The sequence below is a fragment of the Panthera leo genome, chromosome A1, assembly GCF_018350215.1.
Source record: "Panthera leo isolate Ple1 chromosome A1, P.leo_Ple1_pat1.1, whole genome shotgun sequence".
NCBI classification, from domain to species: Eukaryota; Metazoa; Chordata; class Mammalia; order Carnivora; family Felidae; genus Panthera; species Panthera leo.
The window spans coordinates 65,644,438-65,660,126 of NC_056679.1; the positions used below are offsets into that span (position 1 = coordinate 65,644,438).

The 15,689-nt window shown below is 38.2% G+C and overlaps 1 protein-coding gene across 1 annotated transcript in view; it reads left to right on the plus strand.

The window, feature by feature from the left end:
- The window catches only part of GPC6 (glypican 6), a 1,111,907-nt gene that overhangs the window by 753,566 nt on the left and 342,652 nt on the right, over positions 1-15,689 (plus strand). The window contains exon 4 of the mRNA XM_042928923.1: positions 4,981-5,146. Coding sequence (XP_042784857.1) covers positions 4,981-5,146 — 166 coding nt within the window. The remainder of the gene's footprint in view (positions 1-4,980; positions 5,147-15,689) is intronic.

Consider the following 15,689-nt stretch of genomic DNA (forward strand, 5'->3'; position numbering starts at 1 on the left):
CAACGGCACTCGGAGATCTTGGAAGGAAGGAGGTTTATTTTACACCAGTGGGCTCAGAGGAGATCATTCCCCAGAGATCTGAGCCAAATGCAGGTGGGAAGGGTAATTTGTAGTCATCTTCCGCATTTGTGATGACTTTCGTGTGTGTGGCAAACAAGGCAGGAAGAACCCAGAAGAGAAGCCTCTAAGTTGGGAACTAGAGTTTGTTTTAGTCCCATCAGCCATCTTATGGTGCAGAACTTTACTTATTTTCCCAACAGTAGTTATTTGGCACCTGAGGCAAGCAGGGTGGGAACAAGAACCTGGAAGGGAAGTCTTCAGGCTGGGACTGAAATTCTCTTATCAGTCCTGTTGGCCATCATACAACAGATTTTTCCCTACCAAATCGAAGTCAGACACTTAACTGACGGAGCCACCCAGGTGCCCTTTCCCAGTCTAGTTTCAATATCTAAGGAGTTACAGCTACATTTTTCAAAAATAGTAAAATATCCACATTAACTAAAAAGACATTCAACATGTTGTTTCTCAACATGGATTATATTCTTTATTTTTTCTAAATGAACACATTTTCTTTAGTGGGAAATTTTTTGTCTAATTGTTTGCAATTTTTATAAATTTGCCACACTATACGTTAGAGATATTACTCCATTGTAAATTTTAAATGTGAGTTTTTAGAACTCCTTTATTTTGAAAGCAGGTTGAAAAACTCATGAACACTGAATAAGGGCTATAGACCAGTTTGTGGTAACATACCAGTGTCAATTTCCTTGTTTAGCTATCCTACCACAGTTATTTGAAATGTCACCATCAAGTGACATTGGTGAGTGAGGGGTACCCAAGACTCCACTCTTTTTGCATCATCTTGTGAGTCTATATTGATTTAAATACAAAAATATTTTTAAAAATTTGCTATAGCCCAATTATAAAACACCAGTAAATATTTAAAAATAGAAATATCCCTCACACAATTGGCATTTAAAACAACCTTCTTTTCAGAGACTTACTTCTAAAAGTCTTCAGTTTGGGGGCGCCTGGGTGGCTCAGTCGGTTAAGAGGCCGACTTCCGATCAGGTCACGATCTCGCGGTCCGTGAGTTCGAGCCCCGTGTCAGGCTCTGTGCTGACAGCTCAGAGCCTGGAGCCTGTTTCAGATTCTGTGTCTCCCTGTCTCTGACCCTCCCCAGTTCATGCTCTGTCTCTCCCTGTCTCAAAAATAAATAAACGTTAAAAAAAATTTTTTTAAATAAAAAAAAATAAAAGTCTTCAGTTTGAAGTGATGATTTTTTTTTTTTTATTTTAATTCAAGCATGCAGTTGTCAATTCAAAAAATATGAGTCTGTGAACACGAAAGCTTAAACTTGGATGCTCCACACTCTATTTTCTTCTTCTTCAAATGCCCTTTATTTGACCAGGAGGGATGTCATTTCCAAAAGTACTGAGAGACCCACATTTAACTTGAACAACATTGTTCTTGTAGGTTATTAAGGCTGTTCAATTTTCTCTGTTGGTTGCTACCCTGAGTTGGAGACGAGACTCTTCTAAAATGTCAGACTGAGAAAATTGTACTGGTTCCAACACAATTAAAAAAAAAAAAAAAGCTTAGGAATTAATGCTATCAATAGCCTTTGAAAACAAACTTAAAAAGTAACAATTGAATGCTAAGAGGGATAAAACTGTCTTTCTTTTTTTCTTTGAATCTCAGTGTGGCCAAGAAATTGAGGAACACAATAGAGAGTTTAATTCACAAGGCTCTTCCTGAGTGCCTAAATCATCATTACAATGCCTGTTAACGATGTTCTTGTTTTGCAGAGCAGTGCAGGTTATGAGGGTGACAGAGTCCCTACAGCCTAAAAGATCTCAAATTTGCATCCCAGGTATTGACACGTGCTCCATATTGGTACTGGAATACTGAGTGAGAAGAATCAAAGCATCCTATAAAACCAATAGCAAGAAAACCAAAAATCCAACACAGTCCAAGGACGAAATTGCATGGCCAGCTCAGGTGAAAACAGAGTTGGTCTCTGGAGAAAGGCATCAGGGTCACGACAGAAGTCACAAGGCTATGGAAAACAAAATTCTGTGGGCACAAGTTTGTAGGATTGCAACCATATCAAATAAGTAAAATGCATAAGAATTTGAAATTCCACATAAATTCTGAATGGAGAATACAGAATTATTTTCTCTATTTTCTGCGACTGGCTTGGGATATATGTGGATAAAAGAAATTTTTAAGACAATATTGCTCCGTTGTGGATAAAATTTGCCATATTCACAAAATAGCCTATCTGGAGAGGATGATACTGTGACACCAATGTGTGCTCAAGTTAAAAGTCACCAGGCTTCCCACGGCACCTGGGTGGCTGAGTCAGCTAAGTGTCCAACTTCAGCTCAGGTCATGATCTCACAGTTCATGGGTTCAAGCCCCAGGTCAGGCTCTATGCTGACAGCTCAGAGCCTGGAGCCTGCTTTGGATTCTGTGTGCTGCTCTCTCTGCCCCTCCCTGACTTGCACTCTGTTTGTCAATAATAAATGTTAAAAAAAATTTTTTTCAAATCACCAAACTCCTCAATTTTGGTATCTTTTTTTTGTTTTCTTTTGCTGTTGGAAAATAAATTTTAAAAGTCATGGATATTAAACCATTCTCTAAATATCTTTATAAAGTAAGGCCAGTTATATTTTACTTCACTTATTTGATTTGAAGTACTTAATACACTAACTTTCTATTGCTGATCTTGTTAATTCTGTTTTATTAAAGCCAACATTAAACTACCAGGAAAAGTAAAAACCAAAAGGATATTACTTTGAATGCATAAAAAGTAAGGTGATTAATGGATAGATAGAAGGATGGGTGGATATTCGAAAAAAGTAAGTATAGGAAAATGTTAAATGGGGATCTAGGAGCGAGGGTATTATACATTATAACAGTCTTTCAACTTTTCTGTATGTTTGAAAACTTGTATAACATTTTGGAAATAAAATGCAAACATGTTCAAAAGAACAACCAGAATCTTCAGTGCCTAAGTAAATAAATAAAAAGTAGCTTCATTTTCTGAAACAACAGATTAAGGATTTTGTCGGTATATATCGTAAAAGTAAGAAAATGTTACCAACAAAACGAAGCCTTGCGTTAAAAACCGCAAACGCTGGGGCGTCTGGGTGGCTCAGTCGGTTGGGCGGCCGACTTCGGCTCAGGTCATGATCTCGCGGTCCATGAGTTGGAGCCCCGCGTCAGGCTCTGTGCTGACAGCTCAGAGCCTGGAGCCTGTTTTGAATTCTGTGTCTCCCTCTCTCTGACCCTCCTCCGTTCATGCTCTGTCTCTCTCGGTCTCAAAAAAATAAATAAACGTTAAAAAAAAATTAAAAAAAAACAAAAAACCGCAAATGCGTAGGAAGACAAATACCCTATGATGTCACTCATATGTGGAATCTAAAAAAACAAAACAAATGAATAAACAAACAAACAAAAAGCAGAATCAGACCTGTAATTACAGAGAACAAATGGTTGCCAGAAGGAAGAGGGGGGAGAATGAGCAGTATCCTTGAAGGGGAGAGGGAGGCACAGGCTTCTAGTTAGGGAACCAGTAAGTCACAGGGATGAAATACAGCTCAGGGAATATAGTCAGTGGTACTATAATACTGTTGTGTGGTGACAGATGGAAACTACACCAATGCTGAGCACAACATAACATATAGAGAGGTTGAATCACAGTGTTGGACACCTGAAACTAATGTGACATTGTGTGTCAGATAATACTGAAGTAAAAAATAAAGAAATCAAAACAAAACAAAACAAAATTCAAATGCGGTTTCTAGGCAAACGATGAAATGACGGAGATTAGGCAGAGTAGTGGAAAGTACCCGTTTATGCAGAACTACCCTTTATTGGTACACCTTTACATTGATGTTACGCTTTGTCAATATCTAAATGTCCTTGACACGTAATGTCACCTGTGGGCCCAGCTCTGTGTCATCAGACTGGTAAGTCTCCACGAGATCCAAATGATACAAGTTAGACTTGTTCTCATGTCTGGAACACAAGAACAGCACCATATGGCTATTTGATGAAAACACCAAAATTAGGTGGAATCAGCCAAATAAATATGATAATAATTTTGTGTCTAGTCATAAAAAAAGAGTTTTCTGTATTTTTTTTTTCCTGTTGTTGGTTCATACTGTTTTAAATAGTCTTTCCTCTTGAAGTCAAATTAGAATTTTCAATGAGTCCAAAAGAGATTCTAGTGATTTAGAACCGATGGACTCAGAAGAACCTCAGCTTTTCTTATTCAAGGCAAATGCCACTCCATCATTAGTTGAATTACTGCAAGGATTTCTCCTTACATTCAACACCGGGGTCCATTTTCCACAAAGTTCCCAGAACTGCAAAGCTTCAAATGCCTGAAGACATTGCCTTGGCAGTTCCATTGCTTCTAAGCAGGCCTGGATCTTAGAAATGCCAGACAGGTTGATATCGATCCTTTTTAAAAAGTTAGGTACAAAGGAAGTGTATCTGCCAACCTCCTTTAGAAACAGGGTCAAATAACCGGTTGGAAAATTTTCTAAAGGTGTCACATTAAACTTTAATCATACCTACATTTTTACAGAGCCTTTAACTTGGCAAATTGCTTTCACGTGCATTATCTCATTTCACGTTCTATTGCGATGAAATGGTGTCCAGGTTCTAGGGCTGAATTACGATGACATAGATACCAAAATGTTGATGGGGACATTTGATGAAAATCGATTATTATGCTATCGACCAAGTATTTGACAGGAGTGGACTGGCTTTGAGCTCACGTATGACAAAGGGTTAAGATTCTAATAGTTGCTTTGCTCCACTTGCTGGAGGTTTTGAGAGCCATTTCTCCGTTTTGTTTTTGTTTTTTTTTTTTTTTTCAAGGAGAAAATGAGTTACCTCTTTTAATTTCCTCCCTCTCATCCTTCTTATTTCTGATTTTCTTTTTTCTTGTCAATAAATCTGCAGGTCAGCCCCACCCCGGGCTGCATCCGAGCTCTCATGAAGATGCTGTACTGCCCATACTGCCGGGGACTTGTCACCGTGAGGCCCTGCAACAACTATTGCCTGAACGTCATGAAGGGCTGCCTGGCCAATCAGGCTGATCTCGACACTGAATGGAATCTGTTTATAGGTAAGGAGCGTTTAGACGGATCCATGCCCTAGATTACAGAGACATAGATAACCAGCAAGAGGTTGTGGGGCCCAATGGGCAGGTCTGCAGTTGTGATGGTTTCAATGCAAAAGAGGATTAAGTGCAAAAACAAAAACAGAAAGCAGCTGCTAGCAGATTATAAAGGTGACATTTTTCTTCTTCTTTTTTAAATCCTGAAAAACAGGGTACCCTGGTATGTTTGTGAGGGACAGTCCTGGTAAAGATTGTACAAGCGAGCGTTGTTGAATTAGCTGATCTCTCTGACAAAGATAAAAAGCACTCTTGTCGAGTTTCTGGGAGTTCCTGTGGAAAGGGGCAAATTAGGGGGAAAAAAATCTCCTTAAAAAGAAAATCCTCAGCACTAGTTCTTATTTCTAGTACCTCAACATAGTCACAGATACTAGTAAAACACTCCTTCCTTGGACATCCGTGATGAAAATAGCTCGGTATTTCTGCCGAAATATGCAAATCTTCTTCCTCGTGCTGTGGAGAAGGGGGCTTCAAGCCCTCAACGTGAGACAGCCTTCCTGTCTTTAGAAGGTACGATGGAAAGTGGGCAAGACGCAGGGGAAGTCTGTGAGTCGTGGCTCTGGTCTTGAGTTGCAGGAATCGCTCAGGGCGAAGTGCACTGCCAAAAGATATTTCCCAAATTGCTATCCAAGGATAAAAGGACAAATTTTACAGGCAGGCTTCTCCCAGGAAAACACACAGGCCTTGAAAGAGTGAATGTGTTTTCTCCCCCTCTGACAAAAGCCCTTCAAATAAAAGTACTTTCAATTGCATTTACTGCAATTGCATGGTGACGGGCAGAGTGGTGCACCTCACAGGGCAATTCCTTAGCTTCTGGGGGCCTTCATCATTTATGCATACCTCTAAACCAGAAGGCACGCATGAAGTCTTCTGACATCTAAGTTTGGGGTAGGGTAGGAAAAAGATCTAAGATGGGTTGGAATGTGGCGAAACCTAAGCTCATCGTGCAAAAGACGGGATTCGGTTGCAAGCATTGCCCTTTGGCAGTGAAACCCACCGGCTAACATGCTGTTATGCTTAGGAAGGCCAGGGAAGATGGTTTGGAAGTTTTAAGCAAAAAAGAGTAAATTTCAGAGTGGGTAGATTCCAATGGAACTCATCCAACAAAATCCCAGAAATCATTTCAGGGAGAATAAATTGAAATACCGTTCTCTCTTCCTTTAGTGGGAGTACAGAATCTGTCTGCGTGATCTTGGGTTACTTTATTTGAAAAATGAGGAAGTGTTTGAAAAGTTTAATCATTAAAGTACCCTTCTAACTCAGAAATGATATGATTCTTTGCTAAGATTTTGGACGGGAGTATGAATTTTTTAGAAAGGTAATAAGAATAACTCGATCTTCTAAAATATGAATTTAGATTAATTTTGGCAGAAACACTCTCCAAATAATGCTAATTAAAAAGTACTCTCATCAAGAAATCTAAAAATATTGCCACATTTTAAAACCAGATTAAACCTCATTGCCATCACTTTGAGTCATATAGATTATTCATACTTTTTGGTTGAAACTACCCTAATTTATAGCACAGTTAAATAGTCTTTGCTCAGCCTGCACCTTATTGAGGAAGGTGGACATGTGGATTTTGTTACTTAGAGCAGGACGTGATTAAGAATGAGACTATAAGGCTTTTAATTTAGAAGAGCAACAGTGACTTCCTTATTGGCTTTTTCTCCTCAGTGCTGGTTGGCTATTTTAACATCATACCTTCAATCAGTTGGCTTTCCTGGATGCCAATTAGATGTGAAATTGAATGTCTGGAAAACCGTTTGATTTAAAAACCCAGATTTGAACCCACCATGTGTTGGATGTACTATAACTAAAAGAGAGCCTGGTGGTTAGTCCTACATTAATATATTTCATACCCTTTGTTTCCATATCTCATTTTTTATTAGTCTTGGATATCAGTGAGAAAATTCTTCTTTTTTCTTTCCTCTGGCTCTGCTATGGCACTGAGAATTGACCACCAACATAGATTTTGGAGCAAAATGTGTTCTTGCTAATACTTGTCCCTATGTGAAGTTCACAAACTTGTCACATAAATCAGGCAAATGTGCCACCTGTGTTTTCCACATATGCATCCGAGATGACAGTGTCATGGGCTTCATGAATGCAGCAGGGAAGGCCAGTGAGCAAATCAATAATCCAACAGTAATTACGTAGAAAGCCCTTTCTCTGGTTGGCATCTGTAGCCCATCACCCTTGGGCTTCTAACATCTTTCCATCAGTTCCTCCACTCCTGTTGCTGTCAGTCACATGACATCTCTATCTGCTGCATTCATGCCCCAGTCTGTACATTTTTATGTGTTTTTTTTTTTTGTTTTTTTTTTTATGTCCTCATCTAAAATGCTAACAATGGATGCAATCAATGGTCAATAAAGACAAGAATTGAACCGGTGATACATTCTCATGATCTTTGCTATGCCACAAATTAATTGAAAGTGAGTTATGGGGCGCCTGGGTGGCTCGGTCGGTTGAGCATCCAACTCTTGATTTCGGCCCAAGTCATGATCCCAGGGCCGTGCGTTCGAGCCCGTCATCAGGCTCTGCACTGAGTGTGGAGCTTGCTTAAGATTCTATCTCTCCCCCTCACCTGCTTGTGCTCTCTCTCTTTGTCTCAAAAAATAAGTGAATTGCATTTATTTTGAATTCAGTTGTTGTGTGGATTTGTCAGTAAAAAGGTATTTCACTGACAAAATAAAATGTTGTAAGTGTTCAGCTAAAAAACCCAATGGTATTCCGTTCACTTCTGAAGCTCCATAGTTTTTTAATTTTCATTTTTTTGCAATCCTAGAAAAAAAAAAATCAAGAGTCTACTCAGGATGCATTTCTATTGTTTTCCTGATGTAAGCAGGACCTGGGGAAACATAAGAGTGGTTTGCAGTCCGCTCTGCTCTCACTCCTAGGAACCATGCAGGAAGAAAGAGACGTCATTTGAGACATTGACAGGCACGGCTTAGGCACTTACCCCAGGTGTTGCTCTAAATTCATGCTCAGCTTGGGGCACCTGGGTGGCTCGGTCGGTTAAGCGTCTGACTTCGGCTCAGGTCATGATCTCATGGTCCGTGAGTTCAAGCCCTGTGTCGGGCTCTGTGCTGACGGCTCAGAGCCTGGAGCCTGTTTCAGATTCTGTGTCTCCCTCTCTCTCTGCCCCTCCCCTGTTCATGCTCTGTCTCTCTCTGTCTCAAAAATAAATAAACGTTAAAAAAAAAATTTAAATTCATGCTCAGCTTATTGCAGCCTAGCCTTTGAGTGTTGCCTGCGTGCAAAGGCCTTTTCTCGGAAAATGTTTATTATGTAAATTAAAATTTCCTAAAAGGAAACAGTTTGTGGGCAGAATTCGTTTTCAGTAATACCCTGCAGTTATTTTGAGTCTTTGGCATTGATACCAACCCTCCATGGATAAGAGCTATTCTATTTGACAAGGGGCCGTGTTGCAGATTACACCTAGCTCATGAGCACAAAAGTTAAGGCTGAAATCATATTTTTGTAGCTGCAATAAATCTTGCATCTAATTTCAAATCTAGGATATGTGGGACAGCCTCCTCCAAACATCTGGTACCTTCGAAGACTTAATAGACTGTAAAAAAATGGAGAAAGAAAACAAGGGTGTGGGGACAAAAGTGCTGATAAGATCAAAGGCAAAAATGCTGTTTGTTTTGTAATATTTTTTACCACTGAAATAGTAGAGGATGTTTATTACTGTAAGCATAAGAGAAACTTATCACTATGGTTCCATAAAAGTGAGAACTGAAGATGTTTGTGTCCCAACAATGCACCCTAATAGTTTAGACTATCCCAGTTAGTAAGACTCTAGTGATCTTAACCTATTAATTCAATGCCTGATATATTGAATAAGCTAGACACATGCTTTTTTTTATGCTAGGGGAACTTAATGTAGTTAACATTAATTATAATCAACTATGATAAAGTGTTAGGAAACTGGAAGCACAGGATGAGAAGTTTCTACTCAGCAGGGGACTTAATCTAGTCTAGGGTGTTGGGGAAGCTGTACCTTGGTAAATATAGAATAAAAGAGTAAACAAGACGGTATTGAATTAGTGTTGTCAGACATAATTGATGTTGAATAGCTGTAACATACAGAATTGGTGGAATACTGTATGGGCCCCAAATATTTACAAGTAGCCTATGGCAGTTTCAATAGTCTGGTATGATCACTCAGTGATTCATAAATACTTATTTGATTTATTTTCTAAACGATTTGTGATCAAGTCTCATCACTACCACTGTCACTGACTTGAACTGAGAAGATTCAGAGAATTTGTGTTAATTTTTGTAAAGAGAAGGTTGGGTCCCTAATATATAGATACTCTCCAATGTAAAAAGGAGAAGACGGAAGAGGAGAAAAGGAAGGAAGGAAGGAAGGAAGGAAGGAAGGAAGGAAGGAAGGAATAGAGAGAGAGAAAGGAAGGAAAGAAGGAAGGGAGGGAGGGAGGAAGGAAGAGAGAGAGCAAGAGGAAGGAAGGATGGATGGACAGTAGGAAGAAAGGGAGGGAGGGAGGAAGGGAAAAGCCAGCAAAGCAGCTTGATTTTTAGTTTAGGTCTTGAGCACTTATAGTCCAGACAGTCCAGTGATATCAAACTTTCTGGGCTTTCTTTTTCCTTTCCAACTAGCCAGTTATTAAGTGTAAGGCATCCTAAAGACAGCAAACTGGCATGAGAGCATCAAACATGGAGTGCAAGGTGGGCACTACACCTGTGCCTGGCCTAGAGACCCTGCAGTGGGTATTATCCATTCATCTTCTGAGATTCATTAATACAACAGATGTTTACTAAGTAGCTGGTATGGACCTTGTTCTGGTTTATGCATGAGGCTAGAGCAGATGAGACCCTGCCTGCTGAGAATATGGCTCACTGTATGTTCTCTGATGGAATAAATGGAAACAACTAGACAGAGAAATGGAAGGGAATGCAGTAAGAGGCTGTTCTATTTTACTTTGTAAGTCTACTCTTTTAATGGAAGTATGACTAATTCAGTAATTTAAAAAACACATATCCCTGATGTTAATGGACTCGTGAGTGCAGGGATAGCAGAAACAAATCAGATAATGAACCTGGTTCCTTCATTGTGACAGCTGCTATCAAGTTGTAAATTAGAGCCAGCCGCAAGGAAGCTGTGTTAGGTCGGTCAAATGACTAGTGTCATGTAATAAATGGCTACTTTGGTGTACAAATTACTTTCTTAGGACCTGAAAGAGTTGTTTATCTGCAAGGTATTTTGTAGATTCACAACTTTGGGGGAAATGTTGCTAGAAAAACATTTATTGTTTCTAGTAAATAAACTTGGATTCTCTTTTTATAAAATACACAGCACTGTGTGATGTTGCATTTCAGCAGGATATAAAATAAACACAGGGCACCATTTCAAGCATTTGTATAAGATGCTCCTCTTTCAAAGACTTTCTTCGACGTGAAATTCTATAATATAAATCTGACAAATTTTTAGTCACAAAGAATTCCATAGTAAATATGATAGGACTCTAGCTGATAGATCCTGAAATCCCATGTTTTAAAAACCCCTAGACCCTAAACATAGAAAATCATTTCCTTTCAACCAAAGAAAAAGAAAAAATTTAAGAATTGTATTTAGCAGCACGCTTCAAGGTATCTTGGTCTCCACTTTGTATAAGACAAGAGCTTGGTTGAAAATACAGTCTAGAAACACAACTCTTAAATTGAGGAACAAAAGCCAAAGCAATTATTTTAGAATCTGATCTCACCATTACCTACAGAACTTGCTTTTGCTCATGTGCATTCCCAAAAGCAGCAAGAGGGATATTAAAAAAAAAAAAAAAAAAAAAAAAAAAAAAAACCAAACCACTTGATTTTCTCAGTTGAAATCTAACCCCACCCAGCTCCTGCCTTCCTTTTATAGTCATTGATTCAATATTTCTCATTTCTCATGGACATTTATCATATGTTGTATTCTCTCTGTGATGCTGGCAGAATCCACAAGCAGTACTAACTCCTCAGTGAGAAAAAAAAAAAAAGAGAGAGAAGAAGAAAGCAAGAAAGAAAACACTTGGCTGGTACCCAGCAGCCTTTCACGAGCTGCATTTGTTATCAATTTCCTACGTTTAGAAAATGGTTTACTTCTGAACTCTGCATATGTGAAAGTGTTTTTATGTGGTGCAATAGGGTTAATGCCTTGATGGTGCTATCTTGTATGAGGCTATTCAACAAACACTGCGGCAGGCGTTTCTTAACCTCTGAACACTCACTAATGTTCATCTTGAGGCAACAACTCAAAGGATTCATGGGACTGCAATTTCTGTTCTGCATCAGGCAAATTTTCTCACGGATCAAAGCAGGCAAAGCACATCAGTCCTAAAATTATTTGGTGCAGTAGACAAGTAGTCATTCAAGGTGCATGTGTATTTCCTTTGCCTCCAGTGCCTCTGTACGTATATGTACAGTTTCCTCTTGTATGTATATCTATCCCACTTCCCACATACTCGACTTCTATACAATTCATAATTACTGATGACTGCAAATATGATATTCTGAACTAGACTGTCATGTTGGAATCCATGGTGCTATGTAATATGACACCAACCAATGGCCTATAACAAGGCGTAACTATTTTTGCAAGTCTAATATTCTCTAGGATGTAAGATACTCCATTTATAATAGGAAGTTCACTGAAATATCTCTTATACCTTATTAAGCTCTCCAATTCCTATGAGAACCAGCAACAGAAGGATTTAGTTTCCCAGGAGAAAGCAGACCATACCACAGATGATAAGAATTGCCTTTGTAGTGGGGATTTTGCTTCTAATTTACACGTCAATTTCAGTGTTTTCTATGCATAAGTGGTTTAATTTGATAATTATATCCAAAGGACTTTGTTTGTAATGATTGACATCTGATTTTAATAAATTTTGCTAGTTTTCACTGTTATGTCTCAGCTTTAAGCTAAAACACAGGATGTCTGGCTTTTGGCATCCCAAGAGAAAACATTTGATGATTCCTCAGAATGGAATTAAATAGATTCCAAAAGGCCCAGGATCCCAGGTAAAATTCAACACTCTAAACATTAGCCTGATGACTTTCTTAGCAATTTCAATTCCAGGAAATAAGAGGAGCATGAGGTAGAAGAAATTGAACTAGAAGAAGAAACTAGAACTAGAAATTGAACTAGAAGAAACTGAAGAAACTAGAACGTAAGAAATATAAATGGAGCTAAATATGTGGGTTGTTAAAGCATTAAACTACATGGCTATTCACAAATAACAAACTTATAACAAGTCCCAGGGCGACCGTAACCAAAAAGTCCTTCATGAGGTGACTGATTTAATAGAATAAAAGAGTGGTTTACCTTCTGAGACATTTAGATCACTGTTAAAATCCTGATTACTAGCTGAAGTGAAAATCTTTGTTTTAACCCAAATAATAAATGCTTGTGTGATATTGCAATGCTATGTTAAAATGTCTTAATAATAGTAGTGTTAATGAGGGTACTTAGATTTCTTTTTCCCTAAATGTCACATTTACACATATGTATATGTGAATAATTACATATCTACTTATCATCTATCTATATATCTATCTATATCTTCCAATTGCATTAAAAGCTCCTTTAATTCACGATTATCTCAAGAGCAGATATCTCAAGAGCTGATCATGTCTTTATGTTTGAGTCATTTTTGAAACTAGCTTTAATTTTCCTCAGGCTTGTTTCCTTAACAATTATAGAGACTTTTAGAATCTTATTATCTTCATCATGTTGGCTTTGTGGTTTGTTTATTATGAACAACCCTCCAAGGAGCCAGGGGTGGAAGCCAGGTTAGAAGAGATGGCCCCATGAATTATTCTGATGGGTAAAGGCATGTTTTCATTGGTCACTCTAAAAGGGAAATGGATATAAATGTCCTTGGGAGTAATTTAAACTTTGAGAACCTTCATGATATATGAAAACTTTGAGCTTATAATTCATTTAAAAATATCATGCCTACAGATACTTGGTAAGGTGGCCAGGAGAGAATTTAAATTAAAATAGAGCATGAAATATTCCTTGTCCTTCAAATAACAGCTTATATATAAATCCCACATAAAAAAAGATATGTCCTCGATTTTTTTCTCTGCATGGATTTAAATAATTTGCTACGCTAAGAATGTTCTTTATTATAACCTCAGAAGAAGTGAAAATTACAAAAAGAAATGAAAATAAGTCATTGAATATATGACATTACACCAAGAAGGGATGTATCTATCTGCATCACATTTTTATTCTTTAAGGTGCAGGATCTTCTAGAAAGATAACACTGATAATTAAATGCCAACAAAGTCAGTCAGTATTCACTACTAAAATCTCAATACTTAGGAAATAGAGCAATTAGAGTAATGTAATGAGAAGCCTGAGAATACTATTGGATGGCATGAATAAGTTAGTAGATGTGAGAGACTTTGGGATGTAGCAGTGATTGCCAGAGCTGATGTGGTTTTCAGATTGACTCAATCAGTAAGTGACCCTGCCCTATCTCAGCCCTGCATCTATTTCTCTGGTAGTTACATGCCAGCTTGAAGTCTTTTCTCCCAGGGTAGCAGGACCATAATTCCATAAGATAATTCATTGACTTCAATAGGAAGAGTATTCTCAAAATCCACAACCATCAACTGGTGAAGGCTGTTGGGAGTTCTTGATATTATCACTTATGCATGTGTCTCCATGGTTTTCCAAATTCAATGTTCTTGATTATTGTTAGATTACTTCCTTATTTTTATTTTTTTTTAAATTTTTTTTAACGTTTATTTATTTTTGAGACAGAGGGAGACAGAGCATGAACGGGGGAGGGTCAGAGAGAGAGGAAGACACAGAATCCGAAACAGGCTCCAGGCTCTGAGCAGTCAGCACAGAGCCCGATGCGGGGCCTGAACTCACGGACCGCGAGATCATGACCTGAGCCAAAGTCGGACGCTTAACCGACTGAGCCACCCAGGCGCCCCTAGTTCCTTATTTTTAAAACAGCTTAGTGTTTCAAACTCTTCTGTGTTAACATAGTCGTAGAAACATATTCCATCATCCAAAACCTATGTGCAATACCCAACCAGATGGGAGAACTGAAATTGTCATTAGTCCTAAGAATGTTAGGACTAATTCTACAAATACCAATACACAGTGCATTTTGAGGGTTCAGATTAGGCACAGGACCTGACCTCTGAAAGGTAATTCCACAAAGTGCAATACACATGTCCCTTCATTAATCAGCCTGGTAGTATTTTGTATTGAATCACTGTGTTTATTGAATAAAATATTTGGCAAATTTTTGGTGATCCAATTTAACATGTGCCTAATACTACCTTTATTGACTGAAAATCCAGACATATATTTCCCGAAGTTGGCCATGAGAGAATGTTTAAATGTGTCTCGCTACTTAGTTACAATCATAGTATTCAACTTCTAAAACTATGAGAGAGTTGTAAGAAACTTTATTCACCTATCTTTGTGGTTCTGGCTTTCGTTCAAGAGAACATTACATCCATAGCAATAATAGCTAACAGCAGTTGGACACTTACTTTAACCAGGAAGTACTGTAATCACTTTATACTTTTAATCCTTAAAACAATCCTATGAAGTAGTTTATATTATGATCCCTATCGTACAGAAGGGAAAACTGAGACCAGATAAGTTAAGTGACGTATCCAAGGCCATATAACTTGTAAGTTGCAATACCAGCATTTGGCTTTAGAGCCCAGGTTCTTAACCACTACATAAATTAATTCTTACTAAGTGTTTAGAAAGTAATCCTTAGTCTTTGGCTGCATAGGATGATGGGATATGTTGGGGGAAATAGAACATTGCCAGCACTATCTAATAGAATCTTCCGTCAACGATGGAAATGGTCTGTGTCTGTATTGTCTAAGATAGTAGCCACTAGCCACATGGGCTATTGAGCACTTGAAATGTATCGAGTGAGACTGAAAAACTGAGTTTTTATTTTATTTAATTTTACATAATTTAAATTTACTCACATGCAGCTATTGGGCACCTAAAATGTGGTTAGTGTATCTGAGGCACTAAATTTTTCATTTATTTGTAGGTAATTTACATTTTAATCACTGTAGATGGCTAGCAGCTCTGGTGTTGGACACTGCAGGTTTAGACCATTCAAGCACCTAAAGACTCAATGACATGGCTCAGCACCTGAATCTATCTGATTCTCTTCAAGAAGATATTTTTATTAGAGGCCTTTTTGGTGCTTAGATCCAGACTAAGGATATGGTAGACATAAAAGAAATAAAAACCGTACCACTGGATCCTGGGAAAGTATAATTTTCCAAAGAGATGAAATGTGTATTTTCAAAGTGGGAGTTGGGTTAAGTGAAGACAACATAGTTAAGAGCAATAGTCTTTGAATTACTGCATGAGATCGAATCCTGACTTCATCTTTTATTATCTATGTGGTACTTGGGGAACATTAACCTTCAAAAATCTCACTTTTCTCATCAATAAACTGGAGATTGTAGTACCTAC